Raw genomic sequence first — 24,263 nt, forward strand, 5'->3', positions numbered from 1 at the left:
GACAAACACAGTATACCTTCCAGAAAAAGTAATCCTGACCCTTTATTGTTGAAATTAAAAAATAAAAGATACTTAAATACAACAGTGAACATATAGGGCAAAACAGAATCATAAAATTTAATGTCGACTTAAGCAGTGAGCTGAATGTCTGGGTCTCCAAATTGGCTTCCAACCCCAAACCGCTTAAAAATGGGCATGTTCACAGTTAACGGCAATTGGCTTATAGGTGAGAGAACGGTCGAAGTTGTTCCAGTTGAACTTCCAGGGAAATTCTCTCTTCAAGAACATCCTGAAAAAGATGTAAAAGTTATGTTTCTAAGTATATAAAAATAAAGTTACTTTTAATAACAACTCTACTTCAAGAAAACAATATTTGTGAAGAAGACTAAAGGACTTGTGCTATTCATATTTTAAAAATATATTTCACTTTAAAAAACAGTTTCCCTATACATTAATATGAAAACATGACTACAGTAACTTAACTTTTTTGTATTACATAAATTAGGTAACAATGTTTTTAGGCTATTAGAAAAGCCAACATTTGCAACAGATGGGCATTAATACATGAATTTCGCTTTTTGTCCCTAACTATAGATAAATCAGTTAACTATGGGTAAATCAGTCAACTTAAGATTTTTCCCCAAACGATATATGTGGTTAAAGCAACTCGTGAATCTCATTTTGAGTTTCATTTCTATAAATAAAAAATGCATTTTTTCAGTCAGAATTGAGTGTGTGTGTGGGTATGGCGCTGGAGACTGAACCCAGAAACTTGTGCATGCCAGGCAAGTGGTCTACTACTAAGCTACACCTTTTTATCTCAGACAGGGTCTCCCTCAAGCTGCCCAGGCTGGCCTTGAACTTAGGATCCTTGTGTCTCAACCTCACAAATAACTAGAAGTGCAAGTGTGCACCACTGCACCTGGCTGCAGTCAGAATTTTTTAATCACTGCTGATTTTAAGGAATCTTTTCAGAAAGCCACAATGTGCTTACTTTCTCTTTTCCTTTTTCATACTGATAGTGTCTTGTTTTAACAAGAATGACCTCATCTGGTATTTTTATTCCTATTTTCTAAAATAATTTTCAAAATAGTTTTTATATATTTATTTCTATGGTTTCCCTAGTTCTTCAAAAACAGACAGACAAACAACAGAACACGGCACAACAAAACTCATTTTATCTTTTTCGTTTTTTACCGGTACCGGGGATCGAACTCACGACTGCCTGCTAGCAAGGCAGGCACTTATGCCGCTGAGCTAAATCCCCAGCCCCAACAAAACTCATTTTAAAGGCATGACACTAGGCAAGTTTGTCCTTAAATTTCACATTCTTCCTTTATGATGGACCAAATTCATAATCATCTGACAACTACAAATGCTTCCTACTGTAGTTGAAGAATTCTATAAGAATGTCTTTCATTCATGAGACATTTATCAAGGGCCTAATATATGCAAGGCTTTGCAGACAGAGACAGCATGGCTACAATTTATCTAAGACAGTCCCAGGTTACACTTGCTTGGTCTAAATGTTAACATAACCTCCTTCTTTTCACTAAAAAGAATCTTGGTTTAGGCAATATACTATATGGCTATCCTAAACAGAGTTTAGCTCTCAGAGTTCAGCTTAGTGGGACACAGAGGAATGTATAATAAATAATAATTCCAACGCACTGTGGTAAATCATAGATGAGGGATAGGAACATGATTTTATGGGAATAAATGCATTCATTTTATATTTTTATGGATTCTTTTCTCATTTTTGTGGTTTAAAACCTTGTTATATAAAGTGAGGCCAACAGTAGTTTATTAGAAAGGTAGCATTCTCAAGTCTTGCCCCAGACCTACTAAAGCAGAACCTGCATTTTAATATGATCCCAGAGATCTATGCATAAAGTCTGAGAACCAAAGGTTTCTAAGGCACAAATAACATGAGTGAAATAATAAAAGTGATCTGGGCATAATTTAAGGACTTAAATAACAAGGTTAACAGTGGGAAAACAAACTCATTCTTCCCAATTATCAGATGGTGGAATACACTGTATGGAAATACTATTGTTATGTAGGTCTTTTTTTTTCCTCATGTAAGATGATCTAAATTGTCCATAGCCCTTTCTTCTTTAGACCGATTTAAGTTCCTTTAATAAAATCTAGATTGTCTTTGATAAAAAGATAAACAGACAGCAGTCAGTGTACAAATTACAAGAATGTAAAGTCATGTATTTAATCTTGGAGCTACCCAAGGCCACAACATTTAAGTTTTTTTATGAAAGTCACATACTATAGGAATTGTGATGTCTTTTTATATATGTAAGATACAAGAATATATCAGAACTGTTTAAAACATTTCTTTTAATACTGAAAAAAGACAGTGGGCCATCCAATCATTTTAGTAATGTATTTCTCCTGCTATGAGACAAGTTTTTACATAAATGTAAGAATTGCTGGATCACCTTGAGCTTTCTCGCAGTCCCAGATCCTCCATGCCCACAAACTCTCCTCTGCAAAGATTCAGAAAGCATTACCTTTAACTGTTGCTGCAATTCACTATTCAATCTGGCCAAAACTGTGTTGGTCTCCTTATTGCGCCTAATCGATGCCTGAATAGCTTTCTTGTCTTTCCCAGCAGATCTGAAGAGATAAAAGGGACAAAAAACACAACCTGTATTTCTTTCAATTCTCTTCATTTTCTCCTGATGTAATTCCTTTTTTTTTTGTCTTTTTCCTTTTTATCGGTACTGGGGATCGAACTCACGACTGTCTGCTTGCAAGGCAGGTGCTTATGCCGCTGAGCTAAATCCCCAGCCCTCCTGATGTAATTCCAAGCACACGGTGAGAGGGAGTGCCTCTTCCCCTATTATTAGCACACTCCAACCTCATTTGTTCATTTTGGAAGGCAACCAAAAGCATCTGAGCTTCTGAAGCTTAAGGTCAATGTTGTCATTGTTCTAATTACCATTACATACCTGAATTTTAAGTTAAATAATTTAGAGGAGGCACTGGGGAACTTTTTCTGTAAGTAGCTAGATTAACACCTAGCCTTTGCATGCCACACTTTCAGTTGTGTATTCTATTTTTTCCCCCCCTTTGCTTCTGTTTTACAGAAATGTACCACGTGGACCACACAAGAGTAGAAAATGGGCCAAATTTTGCACAGGAGTCTTGATTTGCTAAATCCCGCTCTAAGACAACCCTAATTAAAATATCAGTGTAATTCTACATTATCAACTTTTAGAAACTGCTGGTTTTCCTTACAATAGGGTATTAAACGGAACTGCAGTTGAAGGGAGGAAAAAATGGGAGGAATATTTCACCTCCACAGAAACAAAAAAGCTCTTTCAGAACTTACGCGCAACCAAAGAATTAGTCTGACTACTGGTTTCTTTCAGCTGAGTGTTTCTCATTGTGCTTTTTGTGTCTACTAACTAAATGTGTTTAGGAATAACTTTCATTACCTGGGAATAGAAGGCTGTGCTGCAAGAACAGCAGCTAAGACACCTGTCTTTTGTGTGTGTTCATCAACGTCTGGCCTTAACTCATCTTCTGATTTTAGTCTTCTTCGAACAGGTTTAGGTGGTGGAGCAAGAGGAGTTGTGCCTTTGCTCTAAAAGACAAGAACTACATTAATCATGAACAGTTCTTGAAGATACTATGGTTAGCATTTTGTCATCACTGCTTTCTTTAAGCCACTTGCTCTCAAAATGATTAAAAGCTATATATCCTACTGTAAAACAACTTGTGGCAATAGTTAACTTGAAGTATAATAGGAAAAAATGCTTCTAGTGCATATCACAATCAAACATACCTAAAAACAAGTATTTCACAAAGTAACATAAGCTCCTTGGGGACTGATTCTAACTTACCTGGCAAAAGTCAGTTTTAACATAAGTATATGCCCAATATATACCTACTCAATAAACAACGGACACCTCCAGAAAGATGCATCCATTATCACTGTAAGCATCCCTACCCAGTCTACAGCCATACCAGCCTGAATGTGCCCGATCTCATCTGATCTTGGAAGCTAAGTAGGGTTGGTCCTGCTTAGTACTTGGATGTGAATTCCTACTCAAAGAGGGTATTTCATCTTAAATAATTAACATCATCATCATCATCATCATCATTTTGTGCGTTTTTCAGACAGGGTCTTGGTATGCAGTTCAGGCTGGTCTATGAACTCACTATGTAGCATGGGTGGCCTCATCCTCACAGAGATCCTCCCATCTCAGCCTCCCAGAGTGCTAGGCATGTACCACCATGCCCAGCATGGAATAACTTACTATATAAACGTGGGAAGATTGCTCATTCTTAAATACCACTGAAATGCAAAGTAATTAAGATTCTTGAAACTAAGCAAACATTTTGTTAGAGATTGTGAATCTGCTTCTGATAGGAATGTAATAGAGTATTACAGTATTTCTCATAACCTGATTGTACTTGTAAATAAATAAAAACAAAGACAACTGTTCTTTCTTCAGTTAAATGCTTTTTAAAATCTATTGCTATGAGCTGAAAAAAAATTAAATTCACTATAAAAACATCATAGGTGGATGTGGTACACAGCTTGGAAATGCTAGCACTTTGGGAGGCTGAAGTAGAAGGATCACAAGTTCAAGCTCAGACTAGGTAACTTTGCAACTCAGTAAGACCATCTTAAGAAAAAACAAAAACAAACAAAAATGGAACGTAAATTGTGAAGGTTCAGGGTTCTAGCTCTAGTACCATCTTAAGAAAAAACAAAGGCAAAAAATTTCCCAAACCCTGAAACTGGATGTGAGGGTGACCTGGCTGTGGTATCCTGGCTGTGGCTGGCTAGGTGGTGGTCCCTTCCTCCCTCACCACTCCATGTGCATCCCTCCGGAAGCTGCACGCTTGGTCAGGAGGATGACCACCCCTGAAGACCACTTCCTTAGTCAAGATATAGAAGTGGTTACGCTCTCTTGCTAGAACCTCCAAACAAGCTCTCCAAACTTCAGAACTACTAATGCAGTAAAATTTAAGGGACAAGAAAACAGAATTTAAGTACTTTTGGAAAAATGTAACAATCACATAAACGTTAATAATAAGTGGTGCACACTAGCTCAGTTACAGAATGTCATCTAATTCAACAGGCAGACCTTGTTCTGAAACACAATAAATCTATTACATTTAAATGCAACAGGATGGCTTAGCTGATTTCTAGTTCACTGTATTTCTAAAAATCGTCTCGTGTAACTTTCCATATATACCCAGCTATATATATTATAAAAGACTCCTCTGCATACCACATTGGCAGGAGCACTAGCAGCTGTCTTTTCTTCAGTTTTACTATCTGTTTTGGCACCTCGGAGAGAACTTGCAGGATCAGAAGCTTTTTCAACCTGAGATGAATACATTAGCACTGTTAACTATATGTAATATACAGCTATGAATAAATACAGCATATATAACAAATCAAGAGTGAAATATTAAGAAAATGTTCATTCTGGCAAGAACTGTGAAAGGAGGACAAGGAGGAAGCTGAAAGGTCTGCAGAGGAGGGGAGGGCAAGTGAGGATGCAGACCGCACAGTGCGGGTTGGGGCAGCGTCTGCTCCCCATACACTGTGCACACCTGCACTTGCCTTCAGGCCCACCCGTTTTCCTTCTCCCTCATAAACTGGGCAAAAAGTTACAGGTTTGAAGAAGCAGGAAATTTTCCATGGATCAAATATGTATGAAATTTTAAATTATGCCAGTTAACTAAGTATGAATTTCTGGAACATGGGTTGAAACAGAACACAGATTTTAGAATTCCTCTGATCCCTTTGACTACACATTTATGCCCAGTAATTTAGGTCAGATATTTCTAGAGATATTCCTTGCCACTAGTATTATAACAGCCTCTTGGAACACTGTCTGCAGGGACTATTTGGTACTGCATAGTATGTAAGTAGGTTCAACTAAGGCAACTTCTTATCCTCATCAAATCACACAACACTCAGCATTAAACCCTCAGAGCAGTGTTTTAGTCAAGACCAGGTAATTCTTGGCTTTTCACACAATACCTGCTTGACCCAGATTCTAATTTTTAATAAACATACTGCAATCAGCAGGGGTTGGTTGTCAATAAAGCTGAATAAAGCACTGACCCAAGAAATACAAGTCTTTCAAAGGAGGTAGCAGATACTTCTCTCACTGACGTTTTGCTCTGATTACTCCCCTCCCCTGTCCCCATTGGACTTTAGGAGCTCCTGTTTATGAACAAGGAGACTGTCACAAATTAGCTATATGCCCTTGACAACTGACCGGCAAGACCTCTGCATGTTTCTCAGCATCATCATCTTGTTCTTCATTCACATTTGATGCAGCAAATACTTCAAATTGGCTGAAATCTGCAAAATTTGGTTGTTCTGGTATCTGCTGAGGTGAGGTACTAGTGTGAGTTATTAGGCCATCGGCATCCACTGGGCGATGAACAACGGGACCAGGAGCCTGGGCAATAGTTTAGAACAGAGGAACACACATTTATTGGCGTATCAATGTCAGAATAATCAATGTCAGAATAGCCTTTTTTCCCTTTAAAAATATAATAGTATCTGTTACAGATGAATTTTATTATCTGTAAATTTAGGAAAGTATACTACAGTTAACATTTAGTAATAAACATTTGAATTGTAAGTAAAACGCTAAGACTCAACAAATGGAGATGATAAAGTTCCATTAAAAAAGATATTTTTTCAAAAATTTTATTGCAAACAAAGTATAATGAAAGAGGGGAGGGTCTGGTTGTGTCCCGATTCTCCATTTGCACCTATGTTTTTCTAAATTGGGCAGTTTCATAATAATTTGTTCCTTTAAAAAGTTAATTTTTAAAAATGTTTCTTAAAAAAGTATCATTATTAAAGCATAAAAACCCACTGCTCTAACTATTCTCCCAACACATCAGGTACACTTGTCTTCCATTTGGACCCCTTCCCTCTGGCACACCACTGCTGCTACAACCGTAAGTTCTACTTTGTGCCAGGCACTATAAACACAACAGTGAAAAAAGTACAGAAGGTTCGTCCACTCATAGAGCTGACAGTTCAGTGCAGGTTTAAGAGGTAAGTAAACAAGGAATTAATACAGAAGAGATGAGAAGTTTCATGTCAAAGGAAGTGAAGGACACTATAGGAATAAATTAGAAGCCTTGTCCTTCTCTATCCCTTTAAAATTCTCTAGCTCCCAAAAGGAAAATTCTAGACTTCTGGGTATAAGACACTCTGCCTCTCCTGACCTCTAGTTTCATCTCCCATCATCCCATGTGCCAGCTCTAAGCAATACTGAATTAACCTGTCTTTCCTAGAAGACCTGCTACACTCCTGCCCACCTCTGTGACTTGGTGGATGTCATCCCTTTTGTCTGGAATGTTCTCTCCCCAGGAATTACCACTCGACTTTTCAAGTCCCTGCTCAAGTCTTACTTCATCTCACTTATACCTCTGCAATGTGACCCTTGACTTCACCAGCCACTAAAGTGGTCCCAAAGCATTTTAGCAGTGGATCTAGTGCAGCACTTTAAATCCTGACCTGGAAAGGATGTAGAAAACAGACATCAACACCACTGCCCTCACTGATGTAACAGCCAGAAGGGTGCTGGGATCACTCTGTGGGTTACTGCTAGAATCCTAGTATCTCCCATCTCCTAATCCATTCTTCTTTTCACTCAACACTCCATTGTTAGGACACTATCATTTGTTTTATTTTTAACGTTCTTTCAAGGAATAGTGTACATCATAAGGAAATCCTTATTCTAAAATAATATTTAGTTTAATTAAATTAAATGCTCATTAAGGATAATTCTTAGGTGACTCCTGGTCTCCCAAACAATTGTGAACTAGATAGGCTGAAGAGGTGAAATGATCACAGGCTGTAACACCTGACCTGAGGTAGTTGAGTACCTGCGCAGATTACCTGTGAGGGCTGTGGTCTTGGAGGCACTGCAGGAGGATGGGCAACAACTCCAGCCTGTTGTTGTCCTGTGTGAGAACATGCAAGCCATCTTTTTAGTAAATACATAAACAGTTCGCTAATAGAAGAAGTGGGCTGAATGACTGTGACTACCAGATAAACATTTCTAAGAATGCTTGGTAAGAGTTTGAAGGTAGCTATTTAGAAAATGGTCTGTCTGTGCTACCATGGCCAAATCTCATCACTTCTTCCCAGGGTTCATTTCCTCCATCATCACCTCTGTCGCACGAGGTACTCCTGACAAGCTCCTGCCTAATTCTGTAACAGTATATATTCTTGGTTCTCCATCCTACCTGTATTTCTCTTTGCTCCTTTACTATACGAAGACTTCCAACCTTCTTGTATTTAACCCTTCATTCTGCCATTTCTATGTAAATGATTCTCATTTTTTCTTTCTTGGTACCAGGGATCAAACTCATAACCTCAGGTACCGGAGCTTACGCCACTGAGCTAAATCTTTGGCTGTAAATGATTCTCAAATACTACATATATAAATCTTTCTAGGCCTAAATGTGCAGTAGCCTATTGCTTATTTATACTTTTTCTCACCATTTCAAACTTACAATGACTGAAATTATCATCATGCTCTGCCCTAACTTTTCTATTTCAATCAGTGTTATAACAACACTGTCAGTTGTGTAAACACTGAAATCCTCGAGTTACAGCTCATTTCATCAGACAAACCACGTCTTTTTAAACTTTCTATGGCATCTCTTAGGTTCCTATCTTTATTATTGGTTCTTGCACTAACCCTAATTTTGTCTGTCACTAAAAAACAAAACTCCACTTATTTGGTATCTTTAATTCACATTTCTCTTCAGATAAATATAACAATTCAGATCTATTAACAGAAATAGAAGTAGGAAGTTAAAACGCTATTACATTACGGTTCTCTCGCCCTACCTGTGGTGACTGCAAAGGTCCGATTCATGTCTAAGGAGGATGATCTAGAATGAGAAGGCTGTGGCCTTGGAGGGGGAGGTGGTGGTGCGGTGTTATCAGGTGATGTTCCAGAATGAGACCTGCAAAATCCAGTCATCACACCTGATCATGCTACTAACACTGGGGTATTCTTTTCAAGCATTCAAACTTGGCTAAGCAGCAAAGGGCCTTACTACCATGACATTTTCAGAAGCAGTACCTATTCAAGTATTACAATAAATTAAGTTAGCACTATTTGTGCTGTGTCCTAAATGGGTTATGTACTGTCTTGGTATGGGGAGTCAACTTGGGTGCTCCTAAGGATGCATTCTACTACTGACCTACACCTCACCACTCTTCCCCCTCCACCTCTTTTCACAGCTCAGGACTGAACTCAGCTAGTTTCACTGAGCCAAATCACCAACTTTTACAAAAATTATTATTATTTTAATTGTGAGATGGGGTCACCCAGGTTGGGCTCAAACTTACAACTCTCTTGCCTCAATCTCTCATAGTGCTGGCAGTGTAGTGCCACCATAGTGGGCTCCCAGTCCTTTTATGTTTTGAGACAGGGTCTTGTTAAGTTGCCTGGGCTGGCAATGAACTTTTGATCCTCCAGGCTTGTTCTCCTGAGTAGCTAGGTGGCTATCTAATGTGGTAAATAATTGTTTTTATAAAATTATACACTAAACAAAACTTCAAAATTTGAAGTATTTTTGGTCAACATGATTTTAGACTATGACTTAGAATAATGCCTTCCCATTTAACTAAAGGTAATACTGATCTGAAACACCTTTCAAAAAAGAGAAACTGTACTTCCAAGTATGGGTTTGGTTACATTTCAACTTCTTAATCTTAAGGCTTTGAACTTGGTAAGTTGAGGTAGAATAGCCTACCCGAGGGCTCCCCACTGGCTGTCACTAAAAGCCATCCAAATCTGAGAGGTGACTACACTCAAGCTCAACTCAGCCTAGAGACTGACTTCTTTGCTAACAAAGTCTTCCACATTCTGAACAGGTTTCCATGGACTCTGGCAATGCGTTTTTCACATACAAGGATAAAAGCACAAAATGATGACCGAGAGAGACCTCTAGAAAACACATGCAGAACCAGAAGGGAAACAAGCCTTCTGACTCCAGAAGCTCTTAAGAATTCTGTATCACTAGTCTCTCTGCTTCCTTCAGGCATGTGGCAAAAGGATACTTACCACATGAAAAGAGTGAAGACAGAAAGATGCTTCTGTCCTGCATCCAGCTCTTAGTGGAAGGTAAAGACTTTACAGACAATCCCTTGCCATCCTTGGCCCTATCTGACACGTTTAGTCTGTGCCTGAAAGGTTACAAGTAACGTAGAACTGACCTGTCCTCTGGATGGTGGTTTAACATACAGAGTTCTCTTGGTACTTGCCATAGGCCTACATATTTTTATTTACATAGACTTCCACTGTTGTTGATGGTTAGTTTCAAAAAGAACTATGTTAAACTTCTACTGCCAAAATATTATCAGCTTTTTTAGACCTTCCACAAAACACATGAAAAAAATCCAGGCTTTTTTTATTCGAGCTGGAAAGAATCAAAATTACTAGTATTTTTCATAAACTAACAGATAACCTAAAAGTGCTTCAGAGAACAAAATAATTTGTGCTTGGCTCCAAATAATTTTCATTATTAAAATGCATCAAGATAGTTTAACACACTTTTTATTGACAGAAATACTGACCTTTGACGAGTTACATTGCTTCCGATCTGCTCTGGGTCAGAAGTAAAAGAGTCTGAACTACTGTAACCATCTGCTGATAAATGGGATATGTCCTATTTAATAATAATCATTTCTTTACTTTTTGCTCTATCTATCCCAAACAAACATAAGTAATATACTATTTCAAATCAGAGCTACTTGAAGACTGTTAATAGGCTAAGTTTTTATTACAGTGTTACTGTAAAAAATTAAATATCAATCAAATAAATCATACATACTTTTACAGCAGACAGAATAAGTGTAAAAATATAAATATTTAATGATAATTTCAAATTTCAGATTTTGAAATATTTTTATATTCAGAATGGAATACCCTGATGAAGTGACCCATCTAAACACAAAAATCATCTGTTACGTGTGCACCTTATACATATAAATCTGAAGGTAATTTTATACAATATTTGTACTATGCCTGTGTTCTGACTGTAACGCATCACATAAGGCCAGGTGTAGAATTTTCTACCATGAAGTCTTGTCAGTGCCCAAACATTTGGGATTCTTGAAGCACCTCAAATTTTGGATTTTCAGAACAAGGTCACTCAACTTGTACTACATATACATACATATTCATTTGTATACATTCATTTGTATTATATCTATGTATTTATTTGTGAAATATTGAGTATGATTATTTTCTTTTATTACCTTTCTAAAATAAGTGTGAATTGTTTTGTAGTGCAAAAAAGTCACTTTGAAAAACAAATGGGAAATAATTTTAAGAAAACTCACTATAAAATTGTTAATATGAAAAATAAAAATCTGACATGGAATAAAACATGGTAGGTAGTGACAAAATCCATGAAATTAGCCAGAGATCCCTGATTTTCCTTCAGAGGAAATATTAGTTTTAATTTCCTCAAAGTCTTATTAAGAAGCAACAGGAAATCATAGAAGTTTGCCAACAGTTAGGACACACTTAAAAAAGATTTTTAAAATAGAATCTTCGGGACAATCTGAAGAAATACTTATATGTACTTGCAAGAATTATAAACTAAAGGGACTAATTTCTAATTTAGTTTAGTTTCATTTCAAAATATATCCTTTTCTTTTTTCTTGTTGAATCACAAAAGTACAGAGTTGACAGAAAAATGACGCTAAACGAACATATTTCTACGTGAATGTTTTAACCGGCACCTCAAATTTTCAATGTCCAAAACTGAAGTTGTATTTTTCCCTCTGCTTACCTGCTCCAGTTTTATCAAAGCCTTCCTCATATCTCAGTCACAGAGGCAAAAGCCTCTGGAATCCCCAACTCCTTTCTATTTTGTACCACACAGGTAAAGCAAAAATACAGGTGTTTTTCTATGAAATGTGTAAGATACAGGCCCAAATCTGACCATTTCTCAACACTTCTGCTCCCTAGAGCAACGCATCATTTTTCTTGTCTGGATTATTGTAACCATCACCTAAATTATTTTTCCCCCTTTCCACTCTTGCCTTATTTTTCAGTGTTATCATTAGAACTGAAAGAATGATTTTGTTACAAAGGAAGGTAAGAGATGTCACTCCATTCAAAATCTTCTAATGGCTTTCACACTCATTCAGTAAAAGTCAAAGCCTCACACTGCTTCCAGCTGCTAGTCTACCACTTGCAACCTCTGCTTGTTGTTCCCGTAGATGCAAGTCTCCTGTCTCAGGGCTTTACATTTGCTGTCCTCGGTCAGCTTCCCTCAGGACTTATGTAGCTGAATCTCTTCTGCTCCTGTTTTTTGGAAAGGCCTTTTGGACCACCTTATTTTAAATGGTACTGCTTTCCCCCTTCCATTTTTATGTTCACCTGTGGTTTTAATTATCTAATTACTTTCTAATGTGAGTTTTTTTCTTTTTCTTTTTCTCATTTCCTTTATCAAATATAAATTCTAATTAGGCAAAAATGTTTACTGTCAAATTATCAGTGCCTAGGAAAAAAACCTGGCACACAGCAACTAAAAATAGTATTGGTTGAATAAATGAATATATCTACAATGTTTTATGAGAAAAAACGAATCAAAGAAAAAAGTTCATGGGGAAGAGCCAAGAGACCAAACTGAGAGGAAGGCAAACGGGTGGCATGCCATAAACCAGTGGCAATGAAGACATATGGAATGGCATGTCTGAAAGAGTAGACTATTTTCTACTTAGTCAATGAAGACCATCAGTTATACACTTGAGTTATTCAGACTCTAAATCCAGACTTAATAAACTTTTAATGGAAGATGTGATGCTCTTTCACTTACCTACAGTATTTCCAGAAGCAAATTTCACTGCTGAATTTATCTTATTTTCTTCTGAAAGGTCAGATGGTTTCACAAGTAATGGGCTAGTGGGATTAGTATGATCTAGTAGAAAATTAATAGTAAAAATACAAGATATAGTATTTGAACTGGTAAATTCTTAGGAGCTCATTACATATTCCAGCATCACAGCAACTGATAAATTCATGAAATAGAAGATAGAATAATAGTTTTAATAAAAACAAATGTGAATTTTATACAGAATTTTATTAACTGTCATATAAAGATACTTCATAATGAAAAAGTTTATATTCATGCTTACTTTGTTATTTATGTAGCACAACTACTTGATACATATATATGGACTATAGTGATGTTGATTTACCTAGAAGATAAATCTATCTTTCAGCAACCTTAACTAAAACATTTAGTCTACTATAAGGGGAAATTCTAAGAGCTCAAAAAACCATATAGTTTACGAAATTATATACAAAGACTTAAATGTACTTTAATCTCTCCAGTTATACTTCTTTAACGATTGAACATACTTTAAATACAAATTTACAAAGTACTCATAAATCTAGTTTTAGAAATTTCGTATTTTCAAATGCCTTATTTAAAAACTTATGTAAAAATACTTTCCTTTCAAAAAATGCAATATAAACATTTGTGTATTCATATACAACTGTAGGAAGTACTAGGTTAAAAATAAGCAATTATCAAAGAAATCTGGAAAATAATTACTTCTGTGTTTTAGCTGGTAGCTGAACTAAAATATACAACCCAGCAATAGCTTCCTTACCACTGCCAGTTCTTTTAAGTTCCATTTCCTGCATGTGGATCTTGCTTGGGGTCATACGAATGGGAACTGGATGAACAATAGCCGTATCCTAGAGACAAATGGGATAAACACAAAATTTGTATTAAACATGCTAAGTTAATATCAGGAAGAATCACAACAGACAATAGTGTAAAAAGAATGCAAAAGATTTTTTTTCATTCACACTAAGGCAAACACTTTTAAAAGCTACAGAATTTTACTAAAAAAATCTAGTTCACTACATGCTGAATATCTGGTTTATTTTATAAAAAATATATTTTGACTTGAGTGATTAAAGATTTCCACTAAAAATGCTTTTATTAGAACACATTTTAGGGTCAGAAATTCAGCTCAGTAAGTAGCACAGCACCCGCTTAGCAAGTGTGAGATCATGAGTTCGATTCCCAGTACCCAAAAACCTATAAAACAAAGATAAGGAAATGCCTGTTTTATTACAATAGCAGGAACAAGTGCATATCCTTTTACAGTTTGAACTGTTTAAATGTGATTCTCCCAAAATTTAGTATAAAATTCCCACAAAGGAACCGATTTTTTAGGAGAACAGCCATTTCTGTGGTTGCAATACGTAAGATATTTCTAAACTTCATCGGTGGAAACTACAGAGCAGTACACAGGTATTGGTAATATAGGCTTTTGAAAAGAATCAAAGAGCCACGATGAAGAGAGGATGAATATAAATGGTAGCAACTCACTAGAGAAGGAAAAGAGGTCTCCCTGGAGCATGGGAAACCTGGCCTGGGGACTGAGAACCCTGGGGAAGAACCAAAAGCCAATCAAGCATCTGGCTTCACAATAATAGAACTGCAGAGAAAGGATGACCAAAGCAGCATCTTTGTTATGTGGTGCAGTTAAAAGCTAAATTTAAGACGCTGAGTGTGGTGGCGTATGCCTGTAATCCCAACACTCAGAAAGTCCTGAGGCAGGATCACTGGGAGTTCGAGGCCAGCCGGGCTTACAAAATGAGTTCAAGGCAGTCTGAATTACATTGTGAAACTGTGTCTCAAAAAGACAAAAAAAAAAAAAAAAGCCAACTTCACCTTTGAAATACTTCCTAATTGATGAAATTTATAATCAGTTGTGGTAATAACAGTGAGTTCACATGGAGCTTCTTGGAGGGAAAGTTATGTTCCTGCATAAGGCCTACTGTGCTTATTCTAAATTCAAACAAGTTATAATGAGTTATTTACAGCTAAAATCTTGACAGTCATACAAAGTAATTTCTTACATTTTACATCAGTGAGAATCTGAGAAAGGTTCATGAATTTAACCAATAAATCTGAACTAACATTTCCCCTATGACTTTAAAATTACAAACTCAATATCAGATGGATGAGTTTAGATTATTCACATATTAATGGATGGCTCTTTAAAATATTTGTAATGATACACTAAAGATACTGTCTAACTTATGGCTAGCTATAAAAACATGACTTTATGAATGACACTGTTTTTTCCTAATTTTTAAAAATTATCAAAACTTTTAATCTTTGCTCATCTAGAATATGTTTTCTCATTTCAGTTGTATTCTGCTGATTGCATGTCCTTTTATATATTTCTTGCTATCTGTATATATCTTTTACATTTTCTATACTATTAAACGTTTTGAGTTTCAAAATACAGTTTTTATTAATTTCTCAAGGCATGATAAATATTCCTGTTACTGAATTTTTAAAACTGTTCTTGATATATAATTATATAATTTTAATTTAATCCTCTATCAACCACTCATTTTTTCTTCCATCCTTGTCAAGGAGGGGCTAACCTTCTCTCCTTTCATACAACACAACCACTAATTTTTTAGCAGTTTTTAATAGTCTATATTTGTGATACTTTTAAAATATATACATAATCTCTTGTTCCAAATTCTTAAAAATATTATCAAATGGTATCTTCTCAAAGTTTTATAGCTTTGCGTTTATCTGATAGTTTTTTTTTTTAAATATGATGCTAGAAAGCAGCTAATTATTTTATGTACTTCTCCCAAATGTTCTTGAAAGGGATGTATAGTCTCAGGCAGTGTTTTCAATATAGCTATTAAATTTGCTAGTTTGTACATTCCAATTCTTGATAACTTTAGATTATTTAACTGTGTGCATATGGTTTTTTTGTATAGGGTCAGGCTGGTCTTGAACTTGGGGTGATTCTCTTGCCTCAGGCTCCCAAGTGCTGGGATTACAGGCATGTGCCACCACACCTGGCTCTAAATACTGTCTTATGCTAAGCTAATCTACCTATAATTCCTACCTGTCTTACATTCTATTTTTCCTAGCTGTCTGAATCCAGCCTTGACTATATTCCATTCCTGTTTCAGGGATATTTCTTTGACTTTTCTTGTTGCACTCAGGTCTTCACAACATAATTAGTCAGAATGATCTTCATCAGCCACCTGTTCTTTGGTCTTTCTCCCCTTTCTGTACTGGGGATTGAACCTAGGGAACTGACACTGAGCTACATTCCCAAACCTTTTTATTTATTATTATTTTTTACTTTAAGACAAGGCCTCCTTAAGTCCTAAATTGCCCAGGTTGGGCTTGAACTTGCAATCATCCTATCATGGCCTCCAGCATGCTGGACTTACAGGCATTTGTCACTTTGCCCAGCTCTCTGTTTATCTTGGCAGTCTGTGTCTAGCATTAAAGATCTTCTCAACCTGCTTAGCCTCCAAACTTTCACCATAAACATGCATATATTCTACACAATTGTCACACTGATCTGATCCTCACCATGTATTTCTCTGCTTGGAACACTATTGTTCACTCTTCCCAATTTCTACTTTCACTCACGACTTAACATACAACTAAATAACCTTTTGCGAAAATACTTCCACATTCACTGAGCTGAGTTACTCAGTCAGCTCCTCCTTTGCCTACACTGTATCATCTGGTTATGTACATTGATAATTATCCTAACTAGCCACATTTTAATCAACTTCAGTGGCTGAATTGAGACTCTTTCATGTGGCGAACTGCTTAATTCTGTGGCACTCAAGATGAGGCATAATAATGGCAAAGACTAGTGCACTACACTTCTCCTCAGTCTAGAACTGGCCTAGCGTTTGGTTCATGTTCATCCCAGAAGCAGCAGATTCTACCAGATTCGGCTTTATATGTGATAAGATCGTCAGAGTCTAAATTTCATCACAACTCGGACAGCAGATTAACACACCTATTCCTGTGTGACTGTGAGGCCTGTGGTGTCATGGAGGTTTCGGAGGGCTGTGGATCAATTTGAAGCCTTTTCACATTTTTTGCTTTCCTAACCAAATAATTAATTTTCATATTAGAACTTAATGTTTTTCCTATATGATTTCCTTGTAATCTGAAAAGGCCTTATTTAATTTATAACCCCTATTCAGAAAAAGCTTGCAAAGAATCATCTCGGATTATGGCTATAGCTACAGACTGTAAACAGGCAGCATTTCAGGTTAAGAAAGCAGGGCATTCTCACACTTGAAAATTTAAAGTAGAGGACAGGAAACCAAAATTCAGATTTCAATTTGACACTATAAAATAGTTTATCTAGATATCAGAACATAAATTTTTAAGACTGTCAATTGTACTGATCAAATTCAGAAGTCTAAATTCAAGTTTAAAATATCAATCATTATTTTTTAGAGCCTCCTGATACAAACACAAAGTCAAGTTTTGGGCCACATAATTTTAAACATTACAGCTGGCACTCACAAACTAGAATAATATTTAAGAACTAAGAAGAATATCACAACTATTAAGCTAAGTATTTTTTCAACACTTCCTGCCAGTTATGAGTCAATGTATTTTGCCTGAGTTCTAGACTTCCTCCTCCTAGATACACGAGAGGTTAAACTCTAGAGCTCAGGCACACCAGGCAACTACCATTAAGCCACCACTCAGCCCTTTTAAATTTGATTTTGAGACAAGGTCTTGCTAATTTGTGATCCTCTTGCCTCAGTTTCCTAAGTATCTAGGATGATAGGTATGTGCTACAATGTCCAGTTAGGTTTTTATATATGATGCTCTTGCCTTGATCTGATAAGAGTCTTAATGCTATGAATGATTACTTTTTACTGTCTTTTAAGGGTCAGAGAATAAAATTGTTTCCTTACTGGTAGCTCAAACCTTCCTTTCCATAAAATACCATGAGTAAAATTGACTGTATACAGAAATGAAACTTAAAAGTTTAAAGAAACCTGACTGAATTTGTCATGCCCAAAAGATTTTAATTATGGCTGCTAACAGCAAAAGTTTCAATTGGCTTTTTATTTCTCCTGCAGTTTTCAAAGACTGAAATCAAATAAATGTCTTTAATTTAGTTAGAAAAGATAAGTACAAATGACCTACATATTAATTGGCCACTGAACACTTACTTAATGGACTATAAAATAAATATTTAAAAATTGCTTGTTATTTGAATTAAATCATTAGCAGTATTCTCTACGTTTGAAATAACGTGTTCAGAACTGTAAAACATAAAACATTAATTTAAACTGCTGAAATTCTTCAAAACTGACATTAAAATATAGTAAGCCCATTTCTAAACTTAATAAAAGCTGGCTGTCTTTGATTAGAATCATCTAAAAAGAATTCATTGTGTCACTTTCTCCACATCTGTTTACTTAGTTCACTCTAAAAAGATTCTACCTTATACAATCTTCAGTTTTTTGATTTTGGAAAGTGCTAAGTAGCATGTACTCCTCTCTAAAAATAGAACAGGGCAGTATGGAGATGGGGCGGGGGACCCAAGAAGAATGGTTCTGTGAAACTTGGAAGTTTCCAAATTACTTGAAGGATAGGCAGACCATATATGAAATTAAGTCTAAGAGGATAGACTTTTAAACCAAGATATAACCTTTGTAGCACTTTCAAAGCAACATAGTAAATCACAGGAAGACAAGACAAAGGATCCTTTGCAAGGGGATTCTTAGACTGATAGCTTTGTACTGTTTTGCTAAACCTTTTTGGTTTTATTGAGGAGCCAGGGTCTTGCTATATAGCCAGGCTGGCCTGGAACTTGCAGGATGGTCCTATCCTAGCCTCTCAAGTGCTAGGATTACAAGCATGTGCCACCATACCTGGCTTGTCTGCTAAACTTGATCCTAATAAAATTCAATGCATCAATTAAATAAAAGCAGTTATCACTTGATTGTTTTACAAAAGGACACTGCATAAATACATACACAGCACATATAATAATATGACGTGTAAGCACACAAACTAATACATAAGTATCACTACACTGATAAACAGTATATGTTTAACAAAACACACTTAATTAGCAACCAACAATATGATTAACCAAATAGCCACGAATGCTTCAGTAGATACATACACCAGATTTTAAAAGCATATAGTTCTCTACCATTGAGATAACTACAAAATATAAGGAATGGGAAAAAAAATGTTCTTTCCACCACTGAGGACACAAAAACTGAAGAGCCTGCTGACATTTCCCTTTAAGCACTACACGAATCATGCATATCAGCTAAAAACCATGAATGGAAATTTGGGTTAATAAAATTAATTTCAAACAAGCAAGCTAAGTGATTGACTTACAGGATCAGCTGGTGCAATGTTAGAATCAAATTGGGTCAGAGTTTGTGAGCTTGAAGAGCGTTCACTAAATGTCTCCCACTGCTGAACAGACAGAGGAGAGACAAGTCAGCATGATGAGAAAGATGGAGTAAAAGATCACTGGAGAAGATTTAGCAAAGTATTTCAGAGGTTGCACTGCAAGTTGTGTTTCACAGATCTAACAAATTTCTGTGACTTCTATTTTTCCATGAACATTTTATACTTATCAACGCTGGGACATATTGTAATGTAAGGGGAACAACTTCACTCAAATATAGTAATCCCATTTCAATCTCTATGGAAGAGATTCAAAGCCTTACAGAACCAAAACTCAAAACACAATATGGGGACTCAAAACACAGGGATGTAAGTGATACAAATGGCCACCAAGCAAAAATGTAAATGGGTTTGTCTCAACTAGAATAACCTCAGATCCTTCTTTTAAAATTAAAATGTTAATACTTTGATTTGGTGATGTGAATGAAGCACACTTTTGAGAAAAATAAAGCAAGTCAGTAAGACTTGCCAGTGCGACCCCTGAAAAGATGATTCTATTATGTACGTGCACATATTTTATACATATGCAGATATTTAATAAAACATAATTGAGATAAAATGCAAGGAATTCTGGAATTAATATGTTTGAGCTTATGTCATTGGTAGCAAGTCAACCCCTGCACTTAGCAATACAAACAGGGCCATGCCAGACCACAAGACAGAACTGCCAATCAGGCATCCCCACCCCATGCTAAGAAAACCAGAATGCGGCCATGATGAGAGCAAATCAAGCATCGAAGTATGTGTTATACATAGGAAATGTATATGAAATACCATGTTTCTAAAAGAGGTACACAAAGAAATATCATACCTCTTAAAATAGGTGGAATGTAAGTCAATATTAATTAGTTAATTCCATTTGTGTTGGAGATCTTAGTAATAAAATACTACAGAATTTTTACATCAAAGTTGCATAAAAATTATCAGTTGTTTTCCAAAGAGAGAAAAACACCTACACATATACAACTTATGCACACAAATGTTTACACATAGACACAACTAATCCATTTACTAAAAAACTTTTTATAATCTAGTTTGGGAAGGATACATTTTTATGCTTCAAAGTTCAACTTACTGTTTAAAACTGAAATTCAATTTGAGAAGACACACAGAAATCAGGTATTAGCAAATGGGCACACTGTTGAAAATTAGTTAACATGGCTAATACAATCACTGAATAACTTTTCCAGCAGGTTAGTTTTAATGTGAAAAATCACATGCGCAGAGAAGTTCTGTTGAGTTAGTTCAAAGTTTCATGAATAAAAGCCCACAATGATTCATTTTTATCAAGGGACACTACTTCAAAGAATTTATTTACAAATACTTGTTGATAAGTGAGTTTCTTCTTTAGTCATTATCATTTCTAGGGTTTTAAAAGGAATTTTAAAAATCCTAACTATCTGTGTATCTTGTTCAAGTGGCATGAAATTGAACTCTGGCTTGACAGACTACACATCCAGATGGCAGAGAGACATTCTTACCTTCACCACTTTAGTACAATGGTTAAGAGCACAGGCACTAGAGCCACACTACTGGTGTCCTACTTGGGCTCTGCAAACTTGGGATACATAGCCTCTCAGTACTTCCACGTCATCGTGTGTAACGTGAAATTAGCAGTACCAACCTCATAGGAATGTTTTGAGGACTTAAAAAAAAGTTGATACATGGGAAGAGCTTTTTGATCAGAACAAGCACATCGAAAGTGTCCAATATATGCAGGGAATTACTATCAGTGTTATTCCTACAGTACTCATCTATATCCTTAGGTGCTAAATACACACTGAAAGAATATTGGTGCTTTGTGGTGGACTAAACTTTAACCTATATTTTGTATCTTTTTCTGTGTATGTATGTGGTATTGGGGATTGAACCCAGGGTCTCTACACTGAACTATATCCCCAGCCCCTTTTTTGAGAAGGCTAAGTGTCCTTAGTGTCATTAGTGGCTAAGTGTCCTAGGGCTAGGCTTGAACTTGTGATCCTCCTACCTCAACTAGAATTATAGACATGCACTACAATACCCAACTAGTAAATTTTTTAACAGGCATCATTAAAGTATTTCATTAGCATTTGATTTTTCATGTATAGCTTTAAAATTACAAAATTTATGACCCTTTACCAAGTATTACAGAACAAAACTTGATAGAGATATTTAAGCAGAAAAAATAAAACTATTGAATCAGAACTGAGTAGGGACTTCATCTCTAATGTTTCATGGTCATACTTGATTTCATTTAGAGGGAACACAAATTTTGGAATTGAGGCGCTTTAGAAAGAGTTGCTTTTGGGGCTGAGGATTTAGCTCTGCAGCATAAGCACCTGCCTTGCAAGCAGGCAGTCGGGAGTTCGATTCCCGGTACTGATAAAAAAGAAAAAGACAAAAAAAAAAAAAAGAAAAAAGAAAGAGTTGCTTTTATTTACAATCTGGGAACAATGTACTAACTTTTCCAAATTATTATTCTGGTACTGCTTTTCAATGAAAGGGAAATGCTGCAGAAACAGCAGTTTTATGAACATGAGCCTCCTCTGCACAAATCTTTTCCAGCAGTCTCCCACGGCTTAATCCCTCTCTCTACAAAAACGCGTATTAATGAGCTCACATCAAATGTTATGAAGCTTCAGACCCAGGTCTCTTAATTATGGTTAGGTTTTTGCAAAGCAGCAAGCAGTGTCAAACTATCAGTTGTTTTCTAAGTATCCCAAATTAAATAGTATTTCTTAATTTGGTTAAAAGGTAACTTGCTCACAAAGAGAGCTATAACAGGTTAGGGTAGTGGTTATCAAACTGAGTTCTCCAGAGCACTGAAGCTTAATGGGGCATTAGAGGACGTGTGGCCTGAAACCCTCTCATCCCTTACTCTAATCAAAATGGAATTCCAAAGTAACTGGGGAGCTGCTCCATTTGTCCCGAGTTCTTTTTTGCATACTAGGCATGGTAATATTTAGAATGATAAAACCATTCCATTTTATATTGAATAAAACTAAGTATAAGTAGTCTGGGTTGCAGAAAATACTTCCTTCACGACATCTCTCATACGACTTCCAATATGAAGAGTCCAAATGGACTACCATATATTTTGCTTTTTACAGGACTGACACAGCAGTGTGACTCCAGGGACAAGGAAGATTCCTAGACATCGAAAGATCTATTTTAAAATCTTAACTCTTAAACTTCCCTAGCTATGAGATCTTGGCCCAGTCATTCACTCTCTGATTTTAATTTTATGCTTATCTCACCTATTTACTAGGTTTTAGTGGGGATGAATGGTGGAAACCAAATAACACATTTATCATAGTCATACTGGTATGTTCTCTCAACTATGCATGTGTCTTGATATTACCCTGCTTGGAATTTCTTACCTTAAAAAAGTTAGTTTTTAATGAAAGAAAAAAAAAGCTTTGCTAACCTCACTGCTCTGATTGAGTTCAGGCCAAGTCTGGTTTAGTGATGGCATTGATGGAGACTTGCTTGGAGGAGCTTCAGCCGGAGAGCCTGGATAACCTACCTCACCTGGCTGATCTCCAACATCTGCCATTGAAAAACAGAGACATTAACTATTAACAACATATTTAGATTGGAGTATTTACTCACAAAAAGGCAAACACAATTTTCATAAACAATAATTCATAATCTGAATTCTTCATGTTCCAAAATAAATGGGTAGTATTTTGAAATTTTTTTTTCAATTTACATAAGCTTAGAGATACCATTATTTACTATTGGAGCTTCCAAATGCACCATGACTTATGTAATGTGGCAGCATAGATAAACATTCACTTAAATCAGTTTTTCCCAAACACAAATTCATCTCATCAAATAAAATTCCCTAAATTCCCTTGAGCAAGATGTACATTCAGTGAACCCATGTGAAATGTGTGCCAGGGCATGAAACCCAGAGCCTTGTGCATGCTAAGTACAAATTCTACCATTGAGCTGTACCATGGCCACAAAACTTTAACTTTCATCAACCCGCTCGCTGGCATTTACAGATGTAAATGAGACAGGCATAAATCCACGTTACTATTTCAAAATGAATTTTAAAGTATGTCAAGGTATCACATTCTATTTTTAATTATATTTAAGACTTAGAAACAACTTCAATGAAAACTCAATTTGCATTTGAAGTCTTCTAAATTTTACATGGCTTTGAATATAATTCCAACCAATATGGGGATATATAATCTGTTTAGAACTTAAATCAAAAATGATTCCAGTATCTGTCATTATTTATTTGACTATGGGTAAGTTGAAAATAGTACCTGAATTTCTCCATCAAAAAGAAACCTGCCACTAAATGTTACACTTACATTAGATTGCTAAAAAGATAGTTATAACCTAGCAATGTACATTAATCATAAACTTTTCAAGTTTTAGTGCCTAACAAAGGATATAAAAGACAGTTGTACTTACAAGTTTACTGAATAAGTTTCTTTTTTTTTTTTTTTTAACGAGTTCATTCTCTTCTGCTGTCATTTTCTTAGAAGTACAATTAACTTTTTTTTTTTTTTTTTTTTTAAGATGGCCTTACTCTATAACTCAGGTTGGCCCTGAAGTCACTATGTAGCCTATGCTGGACTTGACTCATGGCAACCCTCAGTGCTGGGATTGCAAGTTTGGGCCATACCCTGGTTGAAGTAAAATTAACTACTGACAGTTGGAAAAGTTACCAAAATTTTCTGCCTATTCTGTTAAATGATTCTCTTTAAATAGTTCTCTTTTAGTTACCTGCATCGTATCTTTATAATAATTATGCCACACTGAAAGTTCTAGTTTACATTCCAGCATATTTAAAATTTTTCTGTATTTAACTACTTTGTAACTTTATGAATGAGAATAATATCCTTCACAAGTTTGTTAAATTTAAGCTATTTTTAACAAGCTAGATACACAACTATTTGAGATTTACAAATTAGGTATTTAGTAACAGCTTCATGTCATGTACAGAATTACCATTAATG

The 24,263-nt window shown here is 35.9% G+C and overlaps 1 protein-coding gene and 1 pseudogene across 6 annotated transcripts in view; both read right to left on the reverse strand.

Annotated features, from left to right (window-relative positions):
* Positions 1 to 29: 29 nt before the first annotated feature.
* The window catches only part of Reps1 (RALBP1 associated Eps domain containing 1), an 82,215-nt gene continuing 57,981 nt past the window's right edge, over positions 30 to 24,263 (reverse strand). For 2 of the 6 annotated variants that reach the window (XM_063233373.1, XM_063233371.1), the window contains exons 9-20: positions 22,712 to 22,833; positions 19,231 to 19,311; positions 13,661 to 13,748; positions 12,862 to 12,963; positions 10,607 to 10,679; positions 8,870 to 8,988; positions 7,910 to 7,974; positions 6,264 to 6,449; positions 5,262 to 5,357; positions 3,453 to 3,601; positions 2,523 to 2,628; positions 30 to 289 (exon numbers count right to left, since the gene is read on the reverse strand). In XM_063233373.1, the coding sequence (XP_063089443.1) occupies positions 221 to 289; positions 2,523 to 2,628; positions 3,453 to 3,601; positions 5,262 to 5,357; positions 6,264 to 6,449; positions 7,910 to 7,974; positions 8,870 to 8,988; positions 10,607 to 10,679; positions 12,862 to 12,963; positions 13,661 to 13,748; positions 19,231 to 19,311; positions 22,712 to 22,833 (1,256 nt within the window). In that variant the 3' untranslated portion in view covers positions 30 to 220. The remainder of the gene's footprint in view (positions 290 to 2,522; positions 2,629 to 3,452; positions 3,602 to 5,261; positions 5,358 to 6,263; positions 6,450 to 7,909; positions 7,975 to 8,869; positions 8,989 to 10,606; positions 10,680 to 12,861; positions 12,964 to 13,660; positions 13,749 to 19,230; positions 19,312 to 22,711; positions 22,834 to 24,263) is intronic. The other 4 variants (XM_063233372.1, XM_003465654.5, XM_063233375.1 and 1 more) reach the window with 4 other exon arrangements.
* On the reverse strand, positions 15,393 to 15,483 carry LOC111755597 (U6atac minor spliceosomal RNA; annotated as a pseudogene).

The sequence above is a fragment of the Cavia porcellus genome, unplaced genomic scaffold, assembly GCF_034190915.1.
Source record: "Cavia porcellus strain 051 isolate PalLab524CR breed Dunkin Hartley unplaced genomic scaffold, mCavPor4.1 scaffold_22, whole genome shotgun sequence".
In the NCBI taxonomy this organism is placed as follows: Eukaryota; Metazoa; Chordata; class Mammalia; order Rodentia; family Caviidae; genus Cavia; species Cavia porcellus.